The 12,687-nt window shown below is 39.7% G+C and overlaps 1 protein-coding gene across 2 annotated transcripts in view; it reads right to left on the bottom strand.

Moving 5' to 3' along the window:
- Window positions 1-3,418: 3,418 nt before the first annotated feature.
- sgk2a (serum/glucocorticoid regulated kinase 2a) overlaps window positions 3,419-12,687 on the bottom strand; it is a 31,469-nt gene continuing 22,200 nt past the window's right edge. For both annotated transcript variants that reach the window (XM_072448810.1, XM_072448811.1), the window contains exons 7-13: window positions 11,343-11,455; window positions 11,223-11,259; window positions 9,574-9,660; window positions 8,565-8,660; window positions 7,569-7,724; window positions 5,181-5,270; window positions 3,419-4,075 (exon numbers count right to left, since the gene is read on the bottom strand). In XM_072448810.1, the coding sequence (XP_072304911.1) occupies window positions 3,920-4,075; window positions 5,181-5,270; window positions 7,569-7,724; window positions 8,565-8,660; window positions 9,574-9,660; window positions 11,223-11,259; window positions 11,343-11,455 (735 nt within the window). In that variant the 3' untranslated portion in view covers window positions 3,419-3,919. The remainder of the gene's footprint in view (window positions 4,076-5,180; window positions 5,271-7,568; window positions 7,725-8,564; window positions 8,661-9,573; window positions 9,661-11,222; window positions 11,260-11,342; window positions 11,456-12,687) is intronic.

The raw sequence follows: 12,687 nt of genomic DNA, 5'->3' as shown, positions 1-12,687 counted from the left end.
GAAATGATAATATAATAGTAATAATACAAAATATATAGTTAAAATAATAATGGTAATAATAACAACAATAATAATAACAACAACAATAGATATAGCCGCAAGCGGCAATGATCGGCCCTCTCCACACCGCCGCAAGAGGAGGGGGCGCGTTATTGTCCTTTTATTACGCCTACTGCTGAATCTGTGACGCTGTCACATCTTCTCCCCTTTGTTTTACCATCAAAAAGCAATTTTATTTTGAATTCTTGGCAAAATGTGCTTTGCCGCACAGACACCGTGACTCTTTGAATAAAAATGTGAATAACTTTTGACGGTCCACCCCTGAAGATGAGTCTCACCAAATTTCAGGTTAATAGGGCTAACGCCCTGGGAGGAGTTTGTGAAAGTCTAAAGTGTAAACATGTTCTGGCGATTTCCCCATTGGAATAACATGGGAGGTTTTGGTCATCGCTACGGCAAAACCATAACAATTATGACATGGGTCTCATTGACTTTTTTGATGGGGATAACAAAATTGAGTTGTGTGTCAAATTTCATAAAATTTCGCAAAACTAAACATTTAACCTCCATATAAAATCTGTAGGGGGCGCTGTGGCGCCAAATGAATTTATTTCACTTCAGGTACGTTTAGCGCAAAGAGTTTAACAACTTATTCTAATTTGACGCAATTCGGACTTTATCTGCGCAAACGGCACAAATCTTAAATTTGGGAGATTTCTGAAATTCTAGCTAAAGTTTGCGGCTTCGCCGCACAGAGACCGTGACAGGTATCAATGTAATTTGAATAACTTTTGATGTCCCACTCCTCAGTAGCATTTTCACCAAATTTCAGCTTTTTAGAGCCAACGCCCTGGGAGCAGTTCGTAAAAGTACGACGTTTGGAAAAACTCCCGAGTCCTTCTTAGCCATTTTTGAACCAATATGGCCGACATTTGGTTGGGCTGACGGCGTTGCCGTAATCATATTTTTTACTTCTCTTGTCACCATCTACCTCTGCGCCAAATTTCATGATTCTATGATCAGATTTTTTTTGGGTCATTTCCTATCTCTCAATGCATTTTTGGTACATTTGGGGGCGCTGACGCGCCAATTTTTTTTATTTTAGAAAAGGGAAATAGCCAGAATGTAGAGAGGCACGATTTTTAGAGGTGTGCAAATTTTTTTGACTTTTCGTCAATGTTCACTGGGTGAAAAATAGGGGGGTTGGTCCCGAGAAGAAAGAAAGAAGAAGAAAGAATAATATTCCGATGCGAAAACAATGTTTCCCATTTTTCAAATATCATAAACTATACATTTTCGGAAAGCGCTCGCGCTTTCCTACCTCATGGTGTGGGTCCCTGGTCACTGACGGGTACTTTCGTTAATTTTGAGTGGGCTCCGCCCACTTTGTGTTTTTGGCCCTCTATACAGTAATAATGTTAAATTTTTGCATTACATGCTTATATGCTCATTCGTGAGCTACTTAGGGCAAATGAGTGCTTTATATGGGGATGACGACCGCTTCGCACCAATGTAAAGTGCTCGTTTAGTGCGCACTTTTGCACGGGCTTTGCCGGTTTACAACGGTAATGTTCCATTTTCCTACTACTAATTAGTATGCACGGGGCGTGCATGAGTGAAGGAGTGCGTTAGTGAGTGTTTGGAAGTGGGCGAGCGCTTCGCGCTCGATTTCGTGCGCACTACGTGCGCACTTTCGCAGCCGTGCTTCGCACGGCCTTACGAGATTGATAGGCCTCTCGCCAGCTTGTGGCGCTCGGGCCTAATAATGATGATAATGTGTTCCATTGTTGAAAAGGGTTCAGTTGTAGTCATCTGGACTCCGTTTGGAAAAAATAGACATTTCGACTCTCATCCAAGAGTCATTGTCAATAAACAAATTTAGGTCGAGAACTCAGATATTTATACTATTCTGTGGTAAGTCCAGCCCATTGGGCGGAGCCTCCTGAAGTGGAAAGAGTTGTTTCAACAGAATATTTACCCTCTTTGTTTCTAACGAGCTAGTCTCTTGTTTACAATCAGTCCTTTAATGGGCTATTAGTATCCCCTTTGTTTTTGTGTGTCCCTGGCTCACTCACCCTGAGGACCTGATTAGCATCCGAATGTCCTGGTCCTCTACCTCTCCAGGGTGTCAATATTCCATTATAGACTAAAGGCAGGTTGAATCTTAACCCTCCATTTCTGTTAGCTTCCTTAACTTCGCTTTCAAACCATCTTTTCTCCCTGCTTAAAATCTTCACCTCACCGTCTTCAAACGAGTGATTTGAGGCTTCAAGATGGAGATGCACGGCGCTCTGTGGTCCAGAACTAGTATTTCTTCTGTGCTAATAGAGCCTCTTATGTAGCGTTCTTTACAACTTTCTTCACTGCATTGGATGGAATAAACTACATTGCTCCGTTTTTGGGTCGGCATCTTGTCCTTAGAATGAACCAGTTTTTGTCTTAAAGTGTTGCCTGTCCAGTCATAGTTCATGCAGAATTTACACAAAGAAACAACTATTTAAAGTTGCTCTCATATATTTGTATTTGTCAAATTAAAAAAATGTGACGTTAGACGAGTTTTGGCCCAGTGTTTTCTGGGTAATTTTCTACTGTGACGTCATCAATTACAAATAGGAAGTGAACTTATAAACCTAAAAAATGAGCTATTCTGTGATAACATCTTAATAACTTTTACTTGATTGAAGTACACAGAAAAAAGGTGTGCAATACTTTTACTTTTGTACTTTGTAATGTTCCACCGCTGATTACACATAGTTTAAGATATGTCTGAACTATATATGTACTGCATGAACTATATATGTACTGCATGAACTATATATGTATATGTACTGCATGAACTATATATGTACTGCATGAACTATACATGTATATGTACAGTATGAACTATATATGTACAGCATGAACTATATATGTACTGCATGAACTATATATGTATATGTACTGCATGAACTATATATGTATATGTACAGCATGAACTATATATGTACAGCATGAACTATATATGTACAGCATGAACTATATATGTACTGCATGAACTATATATGTACAGCATGAACTATATATGTACTGCATGAACTATATATGTACAGCATGAACTATATATGTACTGCATGAACTATATATGTACAGCATGAACTATATATGTACTGCATGAACTATATATGTACTGCATGAACTATATATGTACTGCATGAACTATATATGTACTGCATGAACTATATATGTACTGCATGAACTATATATGTACAGCATGAACTATATATGTACTGCATGAACTATATATGTACTGCATGAACTATATATGTACTGCATGAACTATATATGTACTGCATGAACTATATATGTACAGCATGAACTATATATGTACTGCATGAACTATATATGTACTGCATGTAATCGCATATTTAGGACAGAAGTTTTGTGTAGCCTTTTATTTATTTTTCTAACATGTGTAACTTTCTACATTTTAGGCACAGCTCAGCGTAACTCTGTTTGGTTTATTAATGACAATGTTAGTCTCTGTGCAGAGGCTCAGGGGGAGGAGCCTGAGCCTATGATTGACAGCTGTCAGTCAAAGCCACATGAAAGAACGTTTCAATTTTAAGCCATATCTTAAGCACAACATTCCACACTAATAGCCCTTTAGCATTCAGAAATATAAAAAATGTGTTATATTTATTTGTATCTTTCAGACATCTTAAAATAAAAACGTCACTTCTAAACCCTTCATCCTTATGCAATGCGTAATCTACAAATCAATGTGAATGAATCAGCTACAAAAGTCTTAAAAAATGGAATCCTATCGTGGCAAACGTCCGTTCGGCTTTAGAAAGTGGAGTCTGTTCCACCTCCGGCTCGTTTGGTCTTCTTTAAAGGCGCGGCACGCTGCGCCCCCTGGTGGGCAGGACGAGGGCGGCGCTCAGAGGAAGCTGTCCTCGGTGGCGACAAAGGAGAATCCGTTGAACGCGTTGTTGGCGCTGGTCCCGGCGGTCAGGTCCGGAGTCCGGCTCACCGAGTTTGAGACCATTTCTCTGGTGAACTCTGGGTCAATGTGCTGCGTGTCTGCTGGGCCTCGCTGCAACGGAAAATACAAGCTGAAAACCCACAAACGCTCACAAACGCTCACAGACGCAAGATGTTAAAGTGCCCATGACAGGTTCTTACGATTTTCTCATTTTGACTTCTTATTTGATGTATTTACACCTGTCGTACATATAAGTTATAGTTTCACACCAATCGAGCATGCATTTGTGGAAAAAAATCTGCAGAAAATGACAGGAAGTGACATCACACCAGGGACACTCATTCCAGTCAAAGTTTATGCAGAATTTACACAAATAAACAACTTTTTTGACTCTCTAAACATTAATTCAACAAAATAAAGTTGCTCTCGTTTATTTTCATTTGTCAAAAAAAAAAGTGACATTAGATGAGTTTTGCCTAGTGGTTGCTAGGTAATTTCCTAGTGTGATGTCATCGATAACAAACAGGAAGTGCAATTATGAACCTAAAAAAAAGAGCTATTCTGAGATTCTGAGAGTCGCCCGACCTGTAGGGGGCGCTTTAAGTAATAAATTATGCCATCACTTTATAAGGCTAGTACAAAAACGAAATATTTCCTTTTTCCCCTTTTATGCTGACAGAAGATATATTTATATGATTACAGTAACTTTATGTACACTTTATAACACCTAGAGTCATTCTAAACTTTTGTTACAGAAATGTGTCCCCGTCACACTGCAGCACGTCACGTTTTTTCTCAAAAATACGATGAAATGCAACACAATTTCATTCCAAAACTACGTTGTTTAATGTCCTTCCGCTCGACAGGTTTTCTCTTTTCGCACGCTAGCTTCAGAAAGTGGTGCCATTATCGAGCCCCGAAGATGCGATTGTTGTCGGTTGAAAGGACTTTAAAGTACCAAAAGTTTGTATGAATGTATGAATGTATGAATGTATGAATGTATGAGTACGAGTATGAGTAGTTTGTGGAACCAATCTGTCACAATGAATGAGTTTGTGGACATTTGTGGATCATAAGTGTGGAGATTCGGTTCAAAAACAGTCCACCTTCCTCTGAACAGGCATCTTATTACATAATATTACATTATATTCACATTATATTCACATGATATTAGGTTTGTGTAACAATGAAGCAGCGAGTTGCTGTCTGAACTCACCACATTCGGGTTGTAGGGAGGAGTGATTCTCTTGTGGTAAAGGTCGTCCCAGTTGATTGGAGAGAAGAATGTGTGGTTCTTGATTTCCAACTGTAACAAAATACTACAGCTGAGTGGTGCGATTGACGTGATGTTATATTTTATACTCTTTATATTTGATGAAATAGAAACGTCAGACTGAAATCATGACACACGGAGCGGACAACGAAACAGAAGTGCAGCTAAATGATCTTACAGGGGTGGGCAAACTACGGCCCGCGGGCCACATCCGGCCGGTTGGGCCTTTCAATCCGGCCCGCCAAGCTTGTCCTAGTAATATTAAAATATAATTAAAATTTTTTTATTTATTTTTTTGGCTGTAGGCTTTATTAGACAGTAGATGAAATGAGAAAGAAAGAAGGAAATGCCGCAAATGTTGGAGTTGGGATTTTAATTCACGATACTGTGGCTGGCCGTTCATTTTACCTTTCGCCTGTAATGCCCACATTTCCCCAAGAGATGGCACTGTTCCCTCTAAACTGCGCGCCTGCGCAATTGCGCAGTGCGACGTGTCCCCTGGACAGTAGAAGCACTGTCCAGGGGACACGTCGTGTTCTCTATATTTTTAGTTTCAAAACGCTGTGTGTTTTATTACAATCAGAATCATATTCACTGAGAAATTAGTCTTATTAGTCCCGCAGTGCAGCGGACCGCGGGCGCATTCAGAAGACTGACATGTCACTATTGTGTAAATGAGACTTTTTTGGCCAGAGCTGACTCACGAGTCAAAAGACACATGTGCATCATTATCTGGACCAATTTCTCTGTAAATATCTCATGTCACAACGTAACACTCACTCGATGAGTACGCACTCAGGAGCAGATGATTCTGATGTGAAGACACAGGTATATCAGCTCACACAGAGTCATCAAGGACAGAGGGGACAGAGGGGACACTAGAGACAGCTGTGATTTGTTCTAAAGCGGGTCTAAAGCAGGACTAAAGCGGACAATTTGTACATTGAGCCTTACATTTGTTTGCTTTGAAGTTACAGGTCAAATCTTGCGTGTAATTTATAGTAATTAGTTCACACAAACACATTATATTTTCCTGGCCCGGCCCCCCGGTCAAATTTTAGAACCCAATGTGGCCCTCGAGTCAAAAAGTTTGCCCACCCCTGATCTAGAACATGTTTGTCTCACCTGTTTCATTGGAACTGAGCAGGTATTTTCTTTTCTATTTTATAAATGTTCATGTTGTTGTTTGAGCCATGTCCTTGACCGTTGGTTCATTCTGTCTCATCCATCATTCATTGTGATCGTTTTTTTTCAGCTGCTAAAAGTACATGTGAAAGGTATCCATCTATTGTTGTCATTGCAGGAGTGTTGTGTCCCAGGGTTCGGATTACATCATGTTGAAGATGCTGTGTAGTGCTTTACCCGGGCTATATATTTATGTTTTCATTATAGTGTTAAAATATTGTGGCATTATTCAAACACAAGTGTGCGATTATTCTTATGTTTTCTTCAGGATAATTCTTCTAAAATAGTAATAATGTATCTGTTCACTTTATAGCACTTTGGAATAGTTTCTTAAATGAAATGATTGTACCTGAATTATACTTTTAATCAGAAGGTCCATCTTAGTAGTTAGTAAGTCCAAGTTTGTGTTTCTGTGAGACGTGGCTAAAGCTAGAGGAAACAGGAAACTACTTACGGTTTATCCTCAGCGTTTTCTGCATTCGTTTCATTTCTCTGCAAAGTTTCTACGCCACGTTTTAGTTTAAAAATAAAATAGAAGGAATTTCATTCTTTTACCGTTTCTAAAATCCTCAAAATAATTTTTTTCATGTCACAGTGAACAGTGTACGGTAAACTGCTGTCAGCGTGTTCACTCCTGTCACGTAAACTATAGTCAGACTTCCTATAAGTGATCTGTTCTTCTGGATCTACCTCTGTATCTACCTGCGTTGCACCAATGAAATTTCCCCATGTGGGACAATAAAGGAATATCTTATCTTATCTTATCTTAAAGCAGCATGAGGAACGGCCCAGAGCTAGCTCCATAACTAGGAAGTCTTTTTTATTTTCTATTTTTTTTACTAGGAAGTAAGTAATTTTTGGCGATATGCGCCACTGAGCACAAGCAATGACTTGAGTGGACCGCCATCTTGTCCGCCGAGGCTCGGGCTCAACATATTGTTTAGCATCAGTGGAAATACAGCGCTTTATCACAAGATCAAGTCAGTGTTTGGTGAGAAATTATTATTTTCTGATTATCTTGTGCTTTTGTCTTGGTTTGGCCTGAGTATGTGTTCATTCGTGTCTGATCGTCTCGTTCAAAAGCGTCCGAGTCTGCTAAAATCACAACAATAAAACGGTCCAAATGTCAGTGTCGGCGTGACTCACAAAGTCTGCGATGGAGCCCAGCCTGCGGTGCTGGTCCTTCTGCAGCAGCCCGGTGAGCAGGGCACACACGGCGTCAGACTTCCCCGGGGGCAGAGGCAGAGGCTTGTGCAGGATCCCGTCGTACATCTCTGCCACGTCCCGACTGTAGAAGGGCGGCTGGGCACGGGACAGGAGACAGGCCTGGTCAAGTGGACTTATTCTGGTGCTCCTTTCTCAGGCTTTAGTCTAGATCTGATTCAGTTTTAGAGGGCGCTACTGAGCCATGAACAAAAACGACATGTGCTCATGATTAAACCCTGTACTAAATGTTTGTAAGAGCATTGATACAGTGTTTGCTGAACTATTTTCAATAACCAAGAGGGAAAAAAGAGCTGTTTATGTCAAAAGTTGATTTTCAGAAAGTTGGATTTGATAAAGCTGCTCGCATACAAGAGGAAACGTGTTGGACAATCAAATAATGGTAAAGATGTGATGTCTCTTCTCACAATAGTTGTATCTAAATGTTGATAATTCCCCCGTTCTATCTTCAGGTTTAGTTTTGCCTTGGATTACTTGACGTTATTACTGATATAAAAACAGAAAAAGAACCCCAGTTTAACACTTTAACAGTTTTATCTAATTTTTTGTCCCTCGAGCTTTTGTTTTGGTCAAATTTCACTTTAAAAAAAAAAGAAAGAAAAAAGCTCTGTTCTTGCTCAATTGCACATCTTATTTGCTAATGGTCGGGGGAGATAAAGGACACTTCAACTCACCATGCTATTATGCTACTATTCACATACACCTGCCTTTCTACTGTTTACTTAATTTCCTTTTTTAGATGCCAGATACATACCAAATAGTAAGCAGAGTAGTAACTTTTATATTTGCTCACTACAGACACTCACTAACCTCGATAGACTTGTTTTAGACCATAGTCGATCCGGGTTCTCTCTTGTTTGGTAAGTTCACGTCTTATGCACAAACACAATGGAAAGATGACGCAGTGAGGTCACTAACCAGACTGTAGATCATCTCGTAAAGCACGGCCCCCAGGCACCACCAGTCCACAGTGCGGTCGTACGCCTCTTTCCTCAGCACCTCGGGAGCCAAATACTGCACACAGATCACAAACACCAACGTCACCAAAGCCTCAGTAAAACGGTAAATACAATGGACAACAATATGCAGCAATATATTCAACGGCTCAATATTTATTGTCATGGAGAGGGTCGAATAACTTCAATGACTCTAGACTAAATTACTACTGTAGTGTTTCGTTCTGCTGTTTGTATAAGCGTTTACTGGGATTATTCTGCTTTTGAGTTTTTGTGTCAGTGGCATAAAGTATTATATTCATTAAAAAAACAACAACAACATGCTTTTATTTTAGTTAATTTTTGGGCGGAAAGTTAAGTTCTGTGGCTTTGATATTGTTAATATAATTTGTGCATAGGATATTCTGGTGAATAAAAGGCAAATTAGATTGAGTTGATGCCACTGTGTTTGTGGAATAGTTAAAATAAGCTCAATGTGACAAACACTGGTATATGTTGATGGATAATATTTTTTTTCACGCACGACTAAATATGTAATGGTGATATGTAATCCAAGCCCTGATGCAATAAGCGAAATGCAGAAAATGGTAGGTAAATGTGTGTTTTACAGGACAAAGTGAAGCTATTTGCTGATTGAGATGTGTGTGTGGTTGTTGTACACGTGTGATGTTGTGTGAGTGTGTCAGAGTGGAAATCTTCTTTAATTTTTTTCTTTATTACTATTATTATTATTATGTTTTCTATTATTCCTTTTTAAATTATTATTATTATAAAATATTTATCTTTTTCATTTGTTTAAAATAAAATAAATGAAATAAAATAAATTAAAAAAAATATTTTTTTTAAATTAAAAACATTAAATTAAAACTATTAATAATTAAATGAAATGAAATAAAATAAATACAAGATTGTTCATGTCGTTGTGAATTTGCTTGTAAAATGTGGATGGGGAGAAGTGAAGGCGGACTGACTTCGGGCGTGCCACAGAACGTTGTGGTGGTTCCTTCAGGTTCCACTCCTTCTTTGCACAGGCCAAAGTCTGTGAGCACCACGTGGCCCTGGAGAGAGAACAAAGAGCCTTTTACGTCTGAAGTTACGGCTGTCTCCGTTCGTCTGCACAGAGCGGACAGTGACGTTCATTGCACCAGAGTCTGCTGCATTACATTGGGTTTCTCTCGAAATTTACCAGTATCATGTTTTCAACTTGAGAGCTTGTTTTCCGGAATTTGAGAGAATTACAGTGAATACAATAGAAAAACAGGGCTAAACCAATGAGATGAGAGAGAAAACTAGAGGAACAATCACCATGGTAACCTATAGTAATCAACATGCAGTCCCGGCCGCAATAAAAAATAAAAAAAAAAGTCAAATTAAATTTTAAAACTAATTAACAGGGAGTTGGATTTTTCTAAAAACGTTCTTGCTTATACTTTCATTTTTTTTAGTATTTGTTCTTTATTTAATGTTTAATACTTTAATACTATCTAGTTACCTGACCACCTCAACTTGCAGATTGAGAAGAAAGGGTTGCACAAAAACACTAAATCTGTTTCAATGATGATAAAATAACAACTATTATATTAGATTTTTGTTGAATAAAATATTAGATAAAATGCAAAAGCCTTTACCGACTTTGCTCTGCCAAAGTGCAAAACCAGTAATGAACCCGGGACTAAACCGAAATTAAACCAGGTCTAAACCAGAATTAAACCAAGTTTAAACCAGAGCGGTCAGAGCTCTCGCCGCCGATAAAGAGACCAACATCACATGATCTCTCTGGGTTTAGTCTGCATGTTCTCCCCGTGTTACCGTGGGTTCTCTCTGGGTTCTCTCTGGGTTCCTCCCACAATTCTAAATGGGCCCTAGTGAATGACTGTGAGAGTGAACGTCTGTGTGTCTCTGTCTCCGTGGTAACCCTGCGACGCCCCTGTCCAGGGTGTGCCCCGCCTAAGGCCCAAAGTCACTGGGACAAGCTCCAGTAGTTCTCAGGTTGGACAATATGAATCATTCCAAGTGATGTATTTGACATAGTTTCGATGCCTCCACCTTTAATAAGACTTGGAACATTAATATTAGGCTGGTATAACATCAAAATGCCTCCATTTTTCCAATTTTACAGTAAAAAGTACTACATTTTGTTGTTTTGACCCCCCGGGCCGTAGTTTGGACATGCCTGCCTTAACTAGACCAGTGCGGTTCACTCAGGACAATGACACTTTCAGACTGCACTGATCCGCTCCAAAGTAAACCTTTCAAAACTTATCTAACCTCACCAAACAGGAAAACTGAGGAAAGGACAAGCAAGACTATAAAATGAAAATTATTGAATGAATGAATAAACTAGGAGACTAAAGCAGGTCTAAAATGAGACTCAGGTAGTTTTGATTATTGATTAAGCCTAAGGAAAATAAAACATGAACAGATTTGTGTTTTAAAAAAACAAACTCCACCAGAGGCACACGTACTACACATGGACAAACACTGGTCTGCACCACAGGATGTGTTTTTAACCTAATAAAAACATGTGTTTTGTTTGCAAGTGGCATAATGGACCTTGTCGCTAACATACATGATCATGTTCACCTTTAGGATATATATTTATATGCAAATAGAGACAGACCTGTGAGTCCAGAAGGATGTTTTCTGGCTTCAGATCTCTGCAGTAAACACAAATAAATATCAGTTTGCTTATGTGGCAATAATGACTTGATTGTTCCTGGTTATTGACGTTGTTATGGACCTGTAAACGATGTTGAGAGAGTGCAGGTAGCCGACAGCGCTGGCCACTTCAGCGGCGTAGAAACGAGCTCTGGACTCGGAGAAGCACCTCTCCCTCTGCAGGTGGAAGAACAGCTGCAAACACACAAACTGTGTCAGACCTTTGGAAATATCAGAAGCACAGATTTTACTGTCAGAAGTGAATGAACGTTCAGGTCTGCTGCCTCCAGGTCATTCAAGTCCAATGTTCAAACCAGTGGCCAACAATGAGGAGATAAAACCATCACTAATCTGACAATCGTTCAAACAATGTGACTTCCTCTCCATGGAGATGTTATTGCTTTAAAGGCCTGGAATGTTCCACAGTACAGCATTAAACTTATTATTCAATTCAATTACAAGAATTGTTGTTGCATGAAAAACATTCTTACTGTGAGCAGGGCCGTCACCTGATGTTCATCTCCCTGAACATAGTTTAGACGTTTAAAATCATACTGTGGAACATTTCAGGTGAAGCCTATAGAGACAAATGTGGCAGATGCTCCAGCACAAACCTTAAGTGCACCATAAACCAGTGACAAGTATTTTATACTTATGTCACTTTGTGTCATATTATATATATTTATATAATAAATGATGACGACAAGTTGGCCACTGTCCAGGGTGTACCCCGCCTAAGGCCCAAAGTCACTGGGATAGGCTCCAGTCACCCGCGACCCCGAAAGGGAACAAGCAGTAGAAAAATAAATGAATGAATAAAGTCATAAATAAAATAATGTTTTTGATGCGCTGTAAAACCACTTTATTTTACATGTTCTGTATGAAACCACCAAACAGAAGGTCACAGGTTTGATTCCCATGTTCTGTCGCTGTGACATTAGGCTACACACGCAAGTGGTGTGATGAATGGTGGGGACCGGAGGGGCCGATGGCGCATATTGGCAACCTCAGTTTCTTCAGTCTGCCCCAGGGCAGCTGTGGCTACAATAGTAGCACACTACAAATGAAAGGCATTATTACTGCTAATTTGGGGACCTGCAGTAGGACCCTGGGGCCCGGGACAACAGAACTCTTGGACCCCCGTCTACTCCCCTGCACATGAGACAAATAATGATGCTGAATATAATGTGTGTGCTGATGATAAACTGCGACTAAATGAGAGAATGGACAAACTTTGACAGAAATCAATATAATATATTAAGAAAATATGATTCATTGTTAAAGATCCATCCATCCATCCAGCCATCTTCTGCCGCTTTATCCGGGGCCGGGTCGCGGGGGCAGCAGTCTGAGCAGGGACTCCCAGACTTCCTACTCCCCAGACACTTCCTCTAACTCCTCAGGGGGGATCCCGAGGCGTTCCCAGG

The sequence above is a fragment of the Eucyclogobius newberryi genome, unplaced genomic scaffold (assembly GCF_026437365.1).
Source record: "Eucyclogobius newberryi isolate DKJ021-1_F unplaced genomic scaffold, fEucNew1.0.hap1 SCAF_17, whole genome shotgun sequence".
Classification (NCBI taxonomy): domain Eukaryota; kingdom Metazoa; phylum Chordata; class Actinopteri; order Gobiiformes; family Gobiidae; genus Eucyclogobius; species Eucyclogobius newberryi.
This window is presented reverse-complemented; position numbering and strand designations above follow the sequence as displayed.